Source organism: Takifugu rubripes, chromosome 12 (genome assembly GCF_901000725.2).
Source record: "Takifugu rubripes chromosome 12, fTakRub1.2, whole genome shotgun sequence".
Classification (NCBI taxonomy): domain Eukaryota; kingdom Metazoa; phylum Chordata; class Actinopteri; order Tetraodontiformes; family Tetraodontidae; genus Takifugu; species Takifugu rubripes.
This window is the reverse complement of record NC_042296.1, coordinates 8,001,449-8,018,687: the sequence shown is the minus strand read 5'-3', so window position 1 is coordinate 8,018,687 and position 17,239 is coordinate 8,001,449. Positions and strand designations below refer to the sequence as shown.

The 17,239-nt window shown below is 43.4% G+C and overlaps 2 protein-coding genes and 1 long non-coding RNA gene across 6 annotated transcripts; all 3 read left to right on the top strand.

Annotated features, from left to right (window-relative positions):
• The first annotated feature begins 86 nt into the window (after positions 1-86).
• Positions 87-2,387, top strand: LOC101076994 (major histocompatibility complex class I-related gene protein-like). Its single transcript, XM_029845506.1, has 6 exons — positions 87-173; positions 634-903; positions 1,016-1,237; positions 1,467-1,853; positions 2,033-2,143; positions 2,359-2,387. Exons 1-6 carry the CDS (start codon positions 122-124, stop codon positions 2,370-2,372), a joined length of 1,056 nt encoding a protein of 351 aa, XP_029701366.1. The 5' UTR covers positions 87-121; the 3' UTR covers positions 2,373-2,387.
• Positions 2,388-4,061: 1,674 nt separating this feature from the next.
• LOC101063259 (H-2 class I histocompatibility antigen, Q9 alpha chain-like) lies at positions 4,062-12,845 on the top strand. Of its 4 annotated transcripts, none has more exons than XM_029844612.1 (8): positions 4,062-4,220; positions 5,105-5,371; positions 10,247-10,525; positions 11,218-11,544; positions 11,783-11,884; positions 12,030-12,044; positions 12,159-12,232; positions 12,362-12,845. In XM_029844612.1, exons 1-7 carry the CDS (start codon positions 4,160-4,162, stop codon positions 12,206-12,208), a joined length of 1,101 nt encoding a protein of 366 aa, XP_029700472.1. In that variant the 5' UTR covers positions 4,062-4,159; the 3' UTR covers positions 12,209-12,232; positions 12,362-12,845. The 4 variants fall into 4 exon arrangements, with proteins under 4 accessions (XP_029700472.1, XP_029700470.1, XP_029700471.1 ...); XM_029844610.1 differs by having other exon boundaries at positions 12,024-12,044; XM_029844611.1 differs by having other exon boundaries at positions 11,780-11,884.
• LOC115251646 (uncharacterized) lies at positions 8,026-8,853 on the top strand. The gene is made up of 2 exons (XR_003890157.1): positions 8,026-8,482; positions 8,609-8,853. It is a non-coding gene; the product is annotated as an uncharacterized lncRNA (long non-coding RNA).
• Positions 12,846-17,239: the final 4,394 nt, after the last annotated feature.

Sequence of the window (17,239 nt, the reverse complement as noted above, 5' to 3'; positions counted from 1 at the left end):
TCATATTTTCATTGGATGAATTTTTTGGTGGGAGGAAAATAAATCAGTTGGTTCCACCCCAACCTGAAGGATATAAAAACTCCAGTTACATCAGCCCTTCAGACCTATTCAGCCAGACAAAATGAGGAAATTATTGTTCATGCTGTTGCTTTCCTGTAAATCTGCATCTGCAGGTAAGTTCACATTCCTCCTGTGATTCTCCTACATTTACACACGTTCATGACTAAGAAAAGTAAACAGGGTTTCTAACCTCAAAATAAGAGCGTTGGTCTGAAAGATGGGGAAATCTGAGTTGTCCTGATGCTGAATGCTGCTCTGGAAGGCAGCAAACAATCACCTGCTTCAGCGGAACACAGTCCTCTTTATTAGAGATTCATGTTTGGCCCATGAGCATCGAGGCATTCAACTCAAAATTTCAAAGACTCCAAATCAAAGGAGAGGAGACACCGGTCAGGTGAGAAGCCAGGGTGAGGCGAGGACAGCGCGGTGGCAGAAAGTAGGCCTTGCCCTGGGGAACAACAGCAGCCATGGGACAATTATATGCACTTTAAAAGATCCTCCTCACAGGTTCCAGCCCATTTATTGGAGTTCCTACAGTCTGCAGTCTTAAAAGATCTCCCGTTTGTCTCCTAGTGCAACCGTCCCTCACCATTTACTACTCCCTGTCCTCTGGACTCCCAAACATCCCTGAGTTTTTTGCAAGTGTGGAGGTCAGTGGACTTGAGGCTGGATACTGCGACACCACTAAAAAGAAAGTAGAGCCAAAGACAAACTGGGCAAAGACGTTCCTGGACCATCACCAAGAACAGCTGGACTGGTACACTGCAGAGTGTGTGGAGCGTTTTCCAGCCTACATGAAGTACTGGATGTACAATGTGAAGGAGATCTACAATCAGACTGGAGGTGAGACCATGATCCACTTTTTCTTCCATGCAGAACTCATTGTGCACTCAAGAAAGGAGGTGAATTAGCATAGCATGCTCCAGATTTACTGACCTCTGCGTTCTCCCAGCAGGTGTCCATGTTATACAGAAGCTTGATCATTGTGAATTGGACAGTGAGACAGGAGAAATCTCTGCTTTCTCAAAATTTGGTTATGACGGAGAAGACCTGTTGGAACTGGACCTGAAGACGCTGCACTGGACGGCTCTGACACCAAAGGCTCTCGCTGTAAAACCCAGATGGGATTCTGATGAACATAGAACACTCAGGATTAGTCTGTACATCACCAAGAAAGGATGAAGCAATATTCTGCCATTATGAAGGAGCACCTGGAGAGAACAGGTAGAGACACGATAACCTTCTGTAAGAACTCAGCAGGACCAGGTGACAGGATGATGTCACTGACTGCCTGCATTCATATGTCCAACATGCAGGAAAACGTGACTCTTCTCAGTTTTACCGACCCAGTTAGCTTCTTCAGGTGTTTTTGATCAGGTTTAAACAGTTGCAGCATTTGAAGCCTTAAATTGGGGCGAAGGTTGACTTTGTCCTGCTGATGAACCACCATGAGACAAATGATAGGTTCCTCTCTGTCCCCCCAGAGCTGCCGTCAGTGTCTCTGCTCCAGAAGACCCCCTCCTCTCCTGTCAGCTGCCACGCTACAGGCTTCTACCCCGACAGAGCCACACTGTCCTGGAGGAAAGGTGAAGAGGAGCTCCATGAGGACGTGGACCACGGAGAGATGCTCCTCAACCCTGACGGAACCTTCCAGATGAGTGTTGACCTGAACGTGTCCTCAGTCCCACCTGAAGACTGGAGCAGCTACAAGTGTGTGTTTCAGCTGTCTGGAGGGAAGGAAATCACCACAACACTGGACAAAAACCAGATCAGGACCAATTGGGGGGAGACTGGTGAGCCTCTGAAGGTCCAGTAAAGATCATGTCCAAAGAAGCTTCCTTTTCAGTTCTGAAATACATGTTCGGCTCAATCCCTGTCTCTAACCTACACTCGGATCATAGCGCTGGGATTCTTCATTTAAATGAACATAACCTCACAGGTTGAGCAGTAAAAGTTCAGTGTTGTGTTCCAGTCTCATCCTCAAATCATCCTGGTGCTGCTGTTATCATAGTGATCCTGGTGGTTCTGCTGCTGCCGGTGGGCGTCACCATTCGGTTCTGCATCAGGACAAGGAATAATCCTGGTGAGCAACTAAAACCCGCTGCGTTTATTGCTTTAAAAATAGGCCTTTTTATTTCTCCAGCTTGGTTCCAGCTCTAATCTTAATGATGAAATGTTCCCACCAGCAGCCTTCTCAGGAGATCCCAGTCAACAAGCTGCTTCCCACATGCTGAATAACAACAATCACTTGTGAAGTCTTGGCAGCGACCTGTCAGTTAATCAAACATCTCTCTACAGCGTCCCCGTTGTGATCAGAAGACGACTCCATTTTGTGTTTCGTCTTTAAAGAGGTTGGATATTCTACAAAAGGCACATGACCAGTGGAGCTGCCAGCAGAACCGACAGTTGAGGATGATCCTGATGATATTGTGCCAGGATAGAGGCAGAACCACTCCGGTGTGACCAGATTCTCAGCATTCCTGCAACCATTTCCTTTCCACGGGACTTCCTCATTGTGTGGGAAAACAACTGTCAACGTGAAACACAGCCAACTGGTACAGAAGGATTTTTCACACTTAACTTTTACAGCGGGAATTTTAATAAGCTATTTCGTTATTGGCATTTTAGCAGCAACTACGTTAAAATAAGTTTCTTAAATAGCAAATTCATGGACTTTAACACCAGGAGGGTTTTTGGAGCAGCAAACGGGAAGTTGTAATTCCCTGATGTGTCCAGCAGAGGGCGGAATTGATCTGAAATATTTAAATATTCTTTTATTTGAAGATTGATGCGCATCGTCTCACGGGAAACTCCTCTTTCTTCATTTTACTACTGTATACTTGTTTAATTTAATATACACAATAATCCACCTATTTTATGCCTTTTTTGTGCATTTGCCTTTAGGACGTTTTTTTTGCTTTATTGTGTTTTGCCCTTTTCTTTTGCACTGATATTTTCTGATGATGGCTGCTGGAATAAAAAAAAAGAATAAATTAATTCCCTGCAAGATAAATTATCATCTGATTTGTGCCAACCGATAGACAAATTCTGGCTGCAGCATCATCACACACCAGTAAAATCAACTGTTTGAGTAGATTAGCTGACAGGCAACAGGTAATAAAATAATGTAACTTCCTGATCTGTCGAGCACAAATATTGGACCAGTCCAACACACCAAACTAAAAGACGATTATTATTATTATTATTATTATTATTATTATTATTATTATTATTACTATTATTGACAACAACAATAAAATACAACAACAACAATATATTATTCATTCACTGGCTGTAAAATTGTCCCACTGAATTAATAAAATGACCTTGTGAATTTGCAACAATGTAAAAGAATTCTGCTGGAAAAAAACTCTTCAAACAGAAAAATAAAGAAGCTGCAGTTTAAAGTTTGTTGGTTCCTAATTTGGACCTGTGATCCCTGAATAATTATCAAAGGGAAAATCTCAGTTCAGAGAGTGAAGACTTATTTTAATAAAGTGTGTGTTCACCCAGAACTCTGAATCCCAGTAAACTCCAGATGTTTGAGGGAACATGAAGACCTCCGCTGCAGCTTTCCAACAGTTTTCAGACTTTCGCCAGACTGAAACTCGGAGGTCAAATGTTGAAAGAGTCAAAAGTTTAAGGAAATTGTGTGAGAACGTTGAGTGTAGTGATCAGACACTAGAGAGAGCCCTTCACCCGGTAATGAGCGTGTTAGTTCCGGAGGTGACGTCATGGTGGGGCAGCTCTCGCACACCGGCTTAAAGGAGTGAATTATTGATGGATTTAAACATTAGATCAACAATAACAGACTTTTGCAGCCACACACACTTCAGATCTTTAAGTTTGCTCTAACTGGAGAGCCCCCCCCCCCCCCTTCTGAAAGTCGCTTTCACTTTTACTTTGGCCCCGTTCAGACCCCATTCGCATCTACCTGGTCCTTAGTGACGTCGGGGCCATCTCAGAATTCCTATTGGCTCCTGATCACGTGAACACGGTTTATTTCTCCTTTCTCTCCGCCTTTCCTCCTCATTTTTCTCCCGGACCGTCGAGGCGGAATCATCTACTTTGTATCTGACCACAAAAACTGTCTTTCATCATGAAATCCCTCGACTTTCTGCTTCTTCTGGCACTAATGAGTCTGCCCGACTCTTCAGCAGGTCAGTTCTGATCATTTTAAATGTGGAAATGCTGAATTCAGTCAGGTAACTTTCATTTCATGCTAAATTTCCGGAAGGTTTCCATTTGCTTGGCGATCATTCACACACTTGGGCTCATCTATCAGACACGACTGAGAGGAATCTAGTTCATATCAGGAGGGTTTAAACTTTAATCATTAATAAATGTGATGAAGAAAAGCAGAATCTCAACCACTGTGGAGTTGATCCCAGTCTGAGAATAAAGCTTCAACAGCAGCTCCTCATGAGGAGAATCTTCACTTGTGATGATGGAAATGCTGCAGTTGATCCAACATGTGAGGGAGAAAAATCAGCTTTAATCAGAACAGAAGGGATCCTGATGAAGCTGAAGACAGGATCCCAAATCAGCGTTGGGATGTTTAACATGTTGCCATTAATCTTTCCACAAGAAATATTTTATATTTGCCTCCAAATAAATGAACTTATGAAACAAACCTCAATAAAATTCCAGTGATTTTAGGGAGATTTTGAAGTGTTTCAGGTTTAACTAGAAACAGCTGAAGTTGTCATTAATCACTCGTTTAAATAGTGACTAACTTATTAACCTGAATAAGTTAGGAAAGAAAAATAAACAGGTTTATTTTAAAGAAAATAAAAGTGTTTCTTTTCTGGTCTCAGATTATTTTTTAGTTGATTTTTTAAAATGTGCTGATGAAAATTTTAAGCCAACGATGATTTTAAAATCAAAATAACTTTAAAAACTTGAAACTAATGAAAGTGTAAATAAATTAAATAATTAGTCTTTCTATATTTAATTTTGTTTTCTGATTGTGTGTTATTAATATTAAACTCTTGTTGAGTCGTTTCTGACAGTAAAGTTGTGATATTTGATATTTTTCTCTCAGTGACTCACACTATGAAGTATTTCTACACTGCATCTTCTGGAGTTCCAAACTTCCCAGAGTTTGTGTCTGTTGGGATGGTTGATGATGTTCAGATGGTTCACTATGACAGCAACACCGGGAGAATGCAGCCCAAACAGGAGTGGATGAAGGAAGTTACAGCAGATTATCCTCAGTACTTGGACACACAGAGTCAGAATGCTTTTGGTCACCAGCAGATCTTCAAAACCAACATTGAAATTTTAAAGCAGCGCTTCAACCAAACTGGAGGTGAGTTGACTTTTCTTTACTCCTGATAAACTATTGTTGGCGTCCGGTTGTGTGTTTTGGTGATCAGGTGATCACACACACTCTTCATCTGGGAGTGTTTCACTCACCTTGATCCAACAGTGTGATGACGCCTCCTCTGGGCTCAGACACACTCCGACTCAGCAGAACGCTGAAACTGGACCGGACCTGCCTCACTCACACTGTTTCTGACCATCCCATAATACCCCAGAGACGTTGGTCAGGGCGTCAGCGGCAGGTTAGCCAGTAGAGGTCACATGACCTGCAGAAACTAGAGGATTCATCACATCACACGTTTGTTTGTAGCGGCTGAGCTGAGCTGAAGTGGACCACAGTGAGTCTGTGCATCATCCATTCATCTGGGACCACCCACAAACACTCACTGGCTCATTTCACCACTTCATCCTTTCATTAATGAATGATTGGCATGAACGCCACATTTAGTTCTGATGATCTCACCAAAAACAGGAAAATGAACCCACCAACACATGAAGATACACAGAACATTTGCTCCTGGAACCAGAGGCTGGGCCTGTTTTTCATATTTCCAGCCAACGGCTCCACTTAGTGACACCAACAAAACCCTTTTGAGAACTTTGTGACTTCCTGTCTACATCTGCTCAGGGAGCAGCAACAAATCTGGTGACTCTTTCTGCTGTTGGTGGAGACAAACATCAACGTATGAAGCTGAATTAGAGCCGGAGCCGTTATCATTTTCTCCCTCTGACACGTTTCTCTTTTAGTCCATTTAGATGACAAATGTAGTCCAGTTAAAGTCTTCTATAAAGAGTTCCGTGTGTTTGGGTTGGTGTTCCTGTGTTCCTGTCACTTGTTTTAGGCTTCATAATGGAGCAGAAGTTTAGAAACATGACAAGAAGCTTAAAAAGCAACATAACCAGGAACACTTCCAGAGAGCCTCTTTTGGGTCATTTTGCTGCTCTCCAGGCTGGATACAGGAGGAGGTCGGCCGTAGGGCCAGCAGGTCCAGCCCACATAGCAGGAATCTTCTTGATTTAGAGTCATATTCTAGCATGAGACTCAGCAGGACAAACAGGATTTAGCTGTATTTATAGAAAGGATTTACCTTATTTTCGCGACAATAAGGCGCAGGCATGGTAAAACATACCGCTACGCTAGCTTAAAACATGCATGCTAGCATATATTTAGCAATGTACTCACGTACATCATATTCTGTATCTGAAATGAATCCCAAATGTCTTTTGCAAAAGCCGAAAAGCATTTATAGATTTTAGAACTCAGTGCACACATAAGGCGCACGCATTTTAAGGCGCAGGCATGTTAAAACATACCGCTACACTAGCTTAAAACATGCATGCTAGCGTGTATTTAGCAATGCACTCACGTACATCATCATCTGTATCCAAAATGAATCCCAAATGGCTTTTGCGAATGTTGAAAAGCATTTATAGATTTTGGAACTCAGTGCACACATAAGGCGCACGCATTTTAAGGCGCAGGCATGTTAAAACATAATGCTACACTAGCTTAAAACATGCATGCTAGCATATATTTAGCAATGTACTCACGTACATCATATTCTGTATCTGAAATGAATCCCAAATGGCTTTTGCGAATGTTGAAAAGCATTTATAGATTTTGGAACTCAGTGCACACATAAGGCGCACGCATTTTAAGGCGCAGGCATGGTAAAACATACCGCTACACTAGCTTAAAACATGCATGCTAGCATATATTTAGCAATGCACTATCGTACATCATATTCTGTATCTGAAATGAATCCCAAATGACTTTTGCGAATGTTGAAAAGCATTTATAGATTTTGGAACTGGGTGCACACATAAGGCGCACGCATTTTAAGGCGCAGGCATGTTAAAACATAACGCTACACTAGCTTAAAACATGCATCCTAGCATATATTTAGCAATGCACTCACGTACATCATATTCTGTATCTGAAATGAATCTCAAATGGCTTTTGCGAATGTTGAAAAGCATTTATAGATTTTGGAACTCAGTGCACACATAAGGCGCACGCATTTTAAGGCGCAGGCATGTTAAAACATACCGCTACACTAGCTTAAAACATGCATGCTAGCATATATTTAGCAATGTACTCACATACATCATATTCTGTATCTGAAATGAATCTCAAATGGCTTTTGCAAAAGCCGAAAAGCATTTATAGATTTTGGAACTGGGTGCACACATAAGGCGCACGCATTTTAAGGCGCAGGCATGTTAAAACATAACGCTACACTAGCTTAAAACATGCATGCTAGCATATATTTAGCAATGCACTCACGTACATCATATTCTGTATCTGAAATGAATCTCAAATGGCTTTTGCAAAAGCCGAAAAGCATTTATAGATTTTGGAACTGGGTGCACACATAAGGCGCACGCATTTTAAGGCGCAGGCATGTTAAAACATAACGCTACACTAGCTTAAAACATGCATGCTAGCATATATTTAGCAATGCACTCACGTACATCATATTCTGTATCTGAAATGAATCCCAAATGGCTTTTGCGAATGTTGTAAAGCATTTATAGATTTTGGAACTGGGTGCACACATAAGGCGCACGCATTTTAAGGCGCAGGCATGTTAAAACATAATGCTACACTAGCTTAAAACATGCATGCTAGCATATATTTAGCAATACACTCACGTACATCATATTCTGTATCTGAAATGAATCCCAAATGGCTTTTGCGAATGTTGAAAAGCATTTATAGATTTTGGAACTGGGTGCACACATAAGGCGCACGCATGAACATCACGTGTTAAGACACCTTGTCCACTTTAGAGAAAATTTAAGACTTTTAATTGCGTCTTTTGGTCGCGAAAATACGGTAAGTCGGTAAATTCAAAACAGGATCAACAGATTAAACGTTTATTTGCAGTTGAAAACATATTTAAGGTGTTTTGCTGACTTTTGGTGTCTCCCACAGCAACATTGCTCCTCTCACGTTCCAACAACCTGTAAATATAATTGGGCGGATTGTGAGACGATGTCATTGAGCGTCTTCTAGCGACTTGTTGGACAGAAAATAGAGACCTTTTGTATTGAGGAGTCGGCAACAAAACCAGCTAAGACAGAGTCTCATCAAGTCAAATCAATGTTCCTCCACATCTTTATTATCAATATTTCTACAATTGAACAATATTATCAGACTTTCTGAGTGAGACATTGATGGATTTATTAATGCTAACGTCCAGATTGATCTTCAATACAGGCAAATAGAGGTGGAATCAGGGTCACTCGCTGGTCAGAATGAACATCAAGAGGAATAATGTCAGCATGTGCAGTCAAAAAGAAGAAGAGAGTGGAATAAAGAGGCTGCAGGGAGTTCTATCCCCTCAGGAGGAAACCAGCAGGTTAACAGCATATTCTGAATGACAGCAACTGAACCTGCAGCTGGGAAAAAGGCTTCAAAAGACTTTAGAGTCATAATAATGAACTGACTTGTATATCTGCCAATAACTGACTCCTCTTTCATGGTTAGTGAGGAAGGTTCTAAAGACAGAAGCAACAACAGGAGCCTGCATGTAGAAACAACCAGTTCAGAACAAAGAGGTTCACATATATTAGAGAGCTTAAACACAGCAGGACTCAAAGAATCAGACCCTTTTTAAAAATCACTTCATCTGAAACGGCATCATTACAACTTCAAGGAAGTCCAAGAATTTCCACATCTAGAGGTTCTACCGACTAAAATAACCCCCTAAAAAGGTTCAGGATGGAAAAGCCGACGGGTCCACAGACGCTGTTTCCAGCTCTGATTCCAGTCGCCCCAAAAGCTCTAATGACTCTGAGCCTCATTAGCTCTAATAACAACATGAGAAGCAGAACGATGAACAGCAGAGCAGCACAAGTCTCCCCATCATCAGCTGGATTCTTGAGCTGAAACAGAAGAAGAAAGGAAAGGTTGTGTGTGCTGATGGTTTGTGACTAAAGTGGCGCCATGGCGACGCCTCCATATCAGCTGGAGTAGGAAGCAATTAGACAAACATCAGGATATAATATCAACCAGGGCAAAAACCTGCTGCAACAGCTTCAACAACTTGATAAAAATGTGTCAAATATCTCATGATGAGTTTATTAAATCCCAGCTGCACAAAGAAAAGGAGCTTCCATTAAAGATCAGAGCAACGATGTTGGAGGATTTTCTGATGGAAAGATGAATCAAATCCATCCAATTCTCAGGCTGATACAGTTTCCATGCTCCTCTCAGACTGTTGCCATCAACAAACTCCCTTTGTCTGGTGTGACGCTCTAATAACGCTGCCAGATGGAACTAAAATGGCTGCCCAGCCCTCCTGATCTGGGAGGTTGAACCCTCCAACATGGAGCTGCTTCAGATCAAAGCTCAGTTTTCCTACCAGGAGAAAAGAATTAAAACACGGACGAGGAATCATCAACACTCACAACGAGCAATTACAGCCTGATCAGCAACGAGGGAAACAGCAACTTTGGAGTCAGATTTAAGAACTTTCTGATTTTAGATTTTATTGGTCCATTTTTCCAGAATAAAGATCAAAGAACCGTCTCAGAATCATGAAAGCAAAACTGAGAGAAGAATCAAGTTTATTAGAAAAGAAAAGCTGGAATAAAGACGTGAGTGAAGGAAACAGGAAGCAGATTCCAGATTTACAAGGGTGACACGGTTCAGTCAGGATCAATGAGGACTGTCCAGGTGAGGACAGTGTCCATCAGACCAGAGACAGCTGTTGGGAGCATCAGTGAGTCTCTGGGGGACGGTGAGACGGTCTCACCTGTTGACAGGTGGGTGAGCGGTGACGTCTCTGCTTTACTCACCTCTGTCCCTGTCTCTGTCTCTGTCTCTGTCTCTGTCTCTGTCTCTGTCTCTCAGGTGTCCACATGCTCCAGAGGATGTACGGCTGTGAGTGGGACGATGAGACTGGAGAGAAGAATGGATTTGATCAGGATGGTTTTGATGGAGAAGATTTTATCTCATTTAAACCGAAGGAAGGAATATTTGTAGCTGCCAAACGAGAGGCTGAGATCACCAAACACAAGTGGGATCAGGATGTTGCTTTGATAGAACAACAGAAGTCCTACCTCACCCAGATTTGCATCCAGTGGCTGCAGAAGTATGTGAACTATGGGAAGAGCTCACTGATGAGAACAGGTAGAGTCACATGACCTGTGGCAGCATGACATCACACACCTGCAGGACACCTGTGTCATCCCCCCAGCCCCCCCCTCCTCCCAAACTGTCTCTCTACCCCACCCCCACTCTCTCCCCTCTCTCTCTCTTCCCTTCACCTTCCCCCTCCACCCCCCGCACATCTCTTCCTCCCTCCGTCTGTCACTCTACCTTCTTTCCACCTGTTCTCTCCACCTACTTCCCCCTTCCCACCTCCCCCCTCTGGTGTTCCCACCCTGTCTCTCTCTCTGTCTCTCACCCACCTGCCCCCCCCCTACCCTGTCTCCCCCACCTCCACCCCTCCCTCTCTCTTTCCTTCACCTTCACCCCATTTCTTCCCTTCTTCTTCCCTCTGCTTTACTGCCTCACTTCTCTTCACCTGTTTTCCTACTGCGCCCTCCACCCTCTCCCCCTCCCACCCTGTCTCTCTGTCTCTCACCCCCCCCACCCTCCTCCACCCTGTCTCCCCCTCTCCACCCACCTGCCCCCCCCCCCCTCCTACCCTGTCTCCCCATCGCCCCCCTCTGGTCCCCCCACCCTGTCTCCCCATCACCCCCCCTCTGGTCCCCCCACCCTGTCTCTCTGTCTCTCACCCACCTGCCCCCCCCCCTCCTACCCTGTCTCCCCATCACCCCCCTCTGGTCCTCCCTCTCATCCTCTCTCTGTCCCCCCAGAGCTGCCGTCAGTGTCTCTGCTCCAGAAGACCCCCTCCTCTCCTGTCAGCTGCCACGCTACAGGCTTCTACCCCGACAGAGCCACACTGTCCTGGAGGAAAGGTGAAGAGGAGCTCCATGAGGACGTGGACCACGGAGAGATGCTCCTCAACCCTGACGGAACCTTCCAGATGAGTGTTGACCTGAACGTGTCCTCAGTCCCACCTGAAGACTGGAGCAGCTACAAGTGTCTGTTTCAGCTGTCTGGAGGGGAGGAAATCACCACAACACTGGACAAAAACCAGATCAGGACCAACTGGGGGAAGCCTGGGGTCAGAGGAGATGGTGGTGAGAAGCACACTCTGATTTTACTGTCTGAGGAATATTTCTTCTTTTCTTTAGTCAACAGGATCTAATTACAGGACATGAGCAGGAATAGCAAATGTTCAAACAAGCAAACGTCCAAAGACGTCAGCTCTCCTCACACTTAAATAATTCAGACAGATGAACAGATTTGGAGATGATCTTCTTTAGTCTTTGTCATCTGTGCTGGTTTTGATGGTTTTGCTTGTTTCCTCTCCAGCAGAGGATCCCAGTAACACGGCCGTCATCGCTGCTGTTGCAGTTGTTGTTCTGGTTCTCGTTCTCGTCGCCGTCGTTGGTTTCCTCCTTTACAGGAAGAAGAAAGGTGAGAGATGGAGATGGAAGCAGAGCTTTAATCCTTCACTCTGCTTTTGCTTTAGTCTAAATGACAAAAGAAGAAGAAAACATTGATAAAATCTCTGTCAAAGATCTAAAGCAGCAAAGCTAATCGACTTTCTTCTCAATTTCAGGCAAATGTACCAAACGTGAGTAAAAGTTGAATCACATTTGGATTTTCTCTTGTGTTTGCTGAACTTCTCTTGCAGTAATTGTGTGTAACTGTGGTTTCTGCTCTAAGAATCTTTGTTCTGACCTCACAGCTGAAGGTCACTCTGAGGTCAAGGAGCCACTGAAGCCAAATCCAAACTAAAGGAGAACCGTCAGCATGAAGAGGGTGAGTAGCTTCATGTTAGAGCAGCTTTATACTTGTTTTTGATTCATTGAGCTGCTCCTCTGGTGAAACTGGATCAACAATGAATATTCTGGTTTAATGTGTTTGATTATTTGGTCTTTTTCTTTTCAGGATGCTCTGGAATGAGGAGTGTTCTCCTGGAATAAATGCAACAGCTTATTAACCATTAGACACTTTAGAGGTTGTAATTATCAGATCTTTGCTGTTATTCAGTATAAAACTGTGGTGTTTGCTCTGATTTTTAGTTTTCATTTAAAATCAACTGATTTTAACCAGAAAGAACCAGAAATCATCACTCTTGTCATCATTTGGGTTTAAACATGAGCGTGACCTTTAATAATGGGGGTGTTGGGTCTTTATTTAGCTTTTAGCCAATCAATAATGTATCTCTGGATGATGTGTTCACATTAACTGTTGTGTAAACTCATAATTTAAGGGCAGATTTAAAGGGTTTGTTTAAAAGATGATTTCCTGATTGTGTTGTAGAGATGAAAGTTGAAGCTGGAAACAAATTTAAGATGTTTGCAGGAGTTTTCTGCTGCTTTAGATTTAGATTAATGCTGATTTTTGCTTTTCAATAAAATCCCCAACCCTGTTTTGGTGAGTTTTTTTTTTTTTTATTCCTTTCAGGTTGTGATGCTCCTGATCTGTCAAGTTTTATTTTATTTTAGTTTAATTTAGCCTTTAAACAGTTTAATTTAGCCTTTAAACAGTTAAGATGCTCCTTGTTACGTGAGCGTTAAGGAGGCCAGGACCCAGATGCAGAGTGCAAAACAAAAGGTTCTTTATTGACAAAAATGCAAATGATCGAACCAAATAACAACAAAAAAAAACAACTCTAAGAAAGTAGCAACAGAAAAGCGAACGAAAAATCACCATGAAATGGGAAAAAAAACGTCGAGGAAAAGTAAAACTGAAAGCAGTGGCGAGGCACTGAAAAAACGTACTACTAGGGAGATTAACGCAAGGCGAAGGGCTGGTGATCTCTGAGCTGGAGCTCGGTACCGAAGCATGTGCAACAATCCGGCACCGGAGACAAAGAGGGGAGAGCTTAAGTAGGAGCTGCAGGTGTGACAGAGGCTCAGCCCTCAGAGAGCAGCCCGCCCCTAAATGCTGCTCCTGCAGGTAGAGGAGGAGGTGAGAGGTCTGAGTGACAACCGAAACAGAACCACAACACTCCTCGTATGGACAGCCTGGCTCACCTTTTATGGTCCAAATCAGAAGGTCTCCGTCATTAAATCAGATGTTTGAAAATCAGTTTGTAAAAAGACCAACTGAAATTGTTCCTAATTAAACTAAAGACCAGAAAGACTTTGTGTAAATGAGCTGTTATTGTAGGTACATTGTTATAATCCATCTATAATCTCTCTCTGGAGTCCTTCTCTTCTCTATCAGCTGTTTCTCTCCAACATTGTTGGTTCTTTTCAGCAGAGTTCTGAGACTGGTCCCATAATGAGACTGAAATAAGCTGTGCTACATTTCAACAGCAGCTAATTTGGTTTTTCTCTCATTAAAATATATAGAAACATTTGCAGATTTCTTTGGGAAAAAATGAAACAGCTGTGATGGAATTATCACAATAAAGTCGTATTCTAAACATGATGATGCAGATTTTTAGACTTTACATCTATTTCACTGATGCTCAAAGTGTCATATCATTAATCAAATCAAATCAAATCAAAATCAATCTTTATTTATATAGCGTCTTATACAATCAAAATTGTTTCAAGGCGCTTTCCAGAATCCCAGGGCCTGACCCCAGACAAGCAACAGTGGCAAGGAAAAACTCCCCTTTAACAGGAAGAAACCTTGAGCAGGACCAGGCTCATGTAGGGGGACCCTCCTGCTGATGGCCGGCTGGGTAAAGAGAGAGGAGAGGAGGGAGGACAGGTAGAGGATAGAATAGGTAGGAGAGGAGAGGGGTAGAGGAGAGGAGAGGTAGAGTGAAGGGGAGGTAGAGGAGAGGAGAAGGAGGAGGAGGGGAGAGAGGAGAGGAAAGAAGAGGAGAGGGAGAGGAGAGGAGAGGAGAGGAGAGGAGAGGAGAGGAGAGGAGAGGGAGAGGAGAGGCACAGAGCACAGAAACACACACAAAAAATATACACAATCGCTTCAACGGGGCCGGCGGTCATTATGCAGCTCCGATGGCAGTGATACCTGCAAATAGATAGAGGGGGGGGGGGGGGGAGAAGCAGAAAAACTACACAAGAATCAGCATAACTAGTCTGCTTGATGAGGAGAGGAAAGGAGAGGAAAGGAGAGGAAACCATGACCCAGTGGAGTGACAGAGGCCTGTCAGGTGATCATGTTTCCGGACCCCGGCAGCCTTGGCCTATAACAGCATAGCTAGAATGTGACCTAATGATTAGACGACCCCCTAAGTATGATAATTTGTCTGTCTATGATAGTAACTGGAACTACTGAATTAGTAACAGTAAGCTTTTTCAAAGAGGTAGGTTTTGAGTCTGATCTTAAAAGTAGCGATGGAGTCAGCCTCCCGTACCTGGACAGGGAGCTGGTTCCAAAGCAGGGGGGCCTGGTAGCTAAATGCTCGGCCCCCCATTCTACTCCTAGAAACTCTGGGAACCACAAGTAGACCAGCATTCTGAGAGCGGAGCGGTCTATTGGGCTGATAGGGTATCACTAGCTCCTCCAGGTAGGATGGAGCTAGGCCTCTGAGGACCTTGTAGGTCAGAAGAAGGGTTTTAAAAGTTATTCTAAATTTAACGGGCAGCCAATGAAGCGACGCCAGTACAGGACTTATGTGATCTCTTTTGTCAATACCTGTCAGAACCCTGGCTGCAGCATTTTGGATCAACTGGAGGCTTCTTAAAGAGTTGTTTGGACACCCTGATAATAAAGAATTACAGTAGTCCAGCCTGGAAGTAACAAATGCATGGACTAACTTTTCAGCATCAGGCTGCATCAGTAGCTTCCTGATCTTTGAGATGTTCCTCAAATGAAAAAAGGCACTTCTAGAGACTAATTTAATGTGTGAGTTGAAGGAGAGATTTTGATCAAAAGTTACTCCTAGATTCCTCACAGAGAGACTAGATGTTAATGAGATACCATCTAGAGTGATCATGTGATCTAATCTATCCCTGAGAGGTTCAGGACCAAACACCATGACCTCAGTTTTTCCTGGGTTAAGGAGGAGGAAATTTGAAGACATCCAGGACTTTATGTCTTTAAGACAGGTCTGGAGCTTCACTAACTTCTCTGTCTCCTCGGGTTTCATGGATAAATAGAGCTGAGTGTCATCAGCATAACAATGAAAATTTATCCCATGCTGCCGAATAATGTTCCCTAAGGGAAGCATGTACAATGTGAAGAGGATTGGTCCGAGTACGGAACCTTGAGGAACTCCATGGCTAACCCTACTGTATGAGGAGGGAACGCCGTGGACATGGGCAAACTGGTATCTATCAGATAAGTATGATCTAAACCAGTCTAGTGCTGTCCCTTTAATCCCAATCACATGTTCCAGTCTCTGTAACAGGATGCTGTGATCAACTGTATCAAAAGCAGCACTGAGGTCCAGCAGAACCAGCATAGAGACCAGTCCATGATCGGAAGCTATGAGAAGATCATTAGTGACTTTAAGAAGTGCTGTTTCTGTGCTGTGGTGAGCTCTAAAGCCTGACTGAAACATCTCAAACAGACTGTTCCTCTGCAGGTGCTCCAGTAACTGAGTCACCACCACCTTCTCTAGAACTTTAGAGATAAAAGGAAGGTTGGATATTGGCCTATAATTTGCCAAGACATCAGGATCCAGTGATGGTTTTTTAAGCAACGGCTTAATCACTGCCACCTTGTAGGACCGGGGTACATAACCTGACACTAAAGAACCATTGATCTGGTCCAGGATAGAACTGCCTATCAGTGGTAGAACATCCTTCAACAGGTGTGTTGGGATGGGATCTAAAAGACACGTAGTGGTCTTGGATTTCTGAATTAGCGATGACGCCTCAGAAAAATATATAGGGCTGAAGGAGCTTAAGGGCTCGTTGGAGACCCTGCATGTTCCCACAGTCGGCACATCTGGTGATGGTCCAGTTGTAGGGATGGCCTGGTTAGCTTTCTCTCTGATAGCTAGAACTTTATCAGTGAAGAAGCTCATGAAGTCTTCACCACTAAGGGAAGAAGGGATACGTGGATCTAAAACACTGTGACTCTTGGTTAATTTGGCCACAGTGCTGAAGAGAAACCTGGGGTTGTTCTTATTTTCCTCAATCAAAGAAGAAAAATAAGCTGTTCTAGCCTTGCGAAGGGCCTTTTTGTATACTAATAGACAGTCTTTCCAGGCTACATGATAGCTGTCTATCTTACAAGAGTGCCACTTCCTTTCCAGTCTTCGCACTTTCTGCTTGAGGGTCCTGATATGTGAATTATACCAGGGGGCACACCTCCTCTGATTTACTATTTTCTTTTTCAGGGGGGCAACAGAATCAAGCGTGATTCTCAGTGAGGTTGCTGCACCTTCAGCAATAGAGTCAACCTCAGCAGGGCTAAGATTATAATGATTGATCCCTGGGGAAACACGCGGTGGTCCTGGGATCAGCACAGGGATCACTTCCTTAAACTTAGCTACAGCATTATCTGAAAGACATCTGCTATAGTAAGACTTTGTTCTGAGCATAGAAGAATCCTTAATCATAAATGTAAAAGTGATCAAAGAGTGGTCTGACAGGACTGGGTTCTGAGGGAACACTGACACATGTTCTACCTCAACACCATAAGTCAGAACTAGATCTAGGGTGTGGTTAAAGCTGTGAGTTGGTTGGTTTATCTGCTGGAGGAAACCAACTGACTCAAGTAATGAAATGAAGCCATTTCTAAAGCTGTCGTTTATAACGTCCATATGGATGTTAAAGTCTCCAATGATAATGACTTTTTCCGTTCTAAGGACCAAGTCAGATAAGAAGTCAGAGAACTCAGACAGGAACTCTGAATGTGGCCCAGCAGGGGGCCGATATACAACTGCAAACAGAA

Coding starts and splice junctions, on each gene's coding strand:
- LOC101076994 (XM_029845506.1), top strand. CDS start 122: ATGAGGAAATTATTGTTCATGCTGTTGCTTTCCTGTAAATCTGCATCT. Junction 904..1,015: donor GATCTACAATCAGACTGGAG/GTGAGACCATGA, acceptor TTCTCCCAGCAG/GTGTCCATGTTATACAGAAG. Junction 1,854..2,032: donor GACCAATTGGGGGGAGACTG/GTGAGCCTCTGA, acceptor GTTGTGTTCCAG/TCTCATCCTCAAATCATCCT.
- LOC101063259 (XM_029844609.1), top strand. CDS start 4,160: ATGAAATCCCTCGACTTTCTGCTTCTTCTGGCACTAATGAGTCTGCCC. Junction 10,526..11,217: donor GAGCTCACTGATGAGAACAG/GTAGAGTCACAT, acceptor CTGTCCCCCCAG/AGCTGCCGTCAGTGTCTCTG. Junction 12,045..12,158: donor TTCAGGCAAATGTACCAAAC/GTGAGTAAAAGT, acceptor CTGACCTCACAG/CTGAAGGTCACTCTGAGGTC.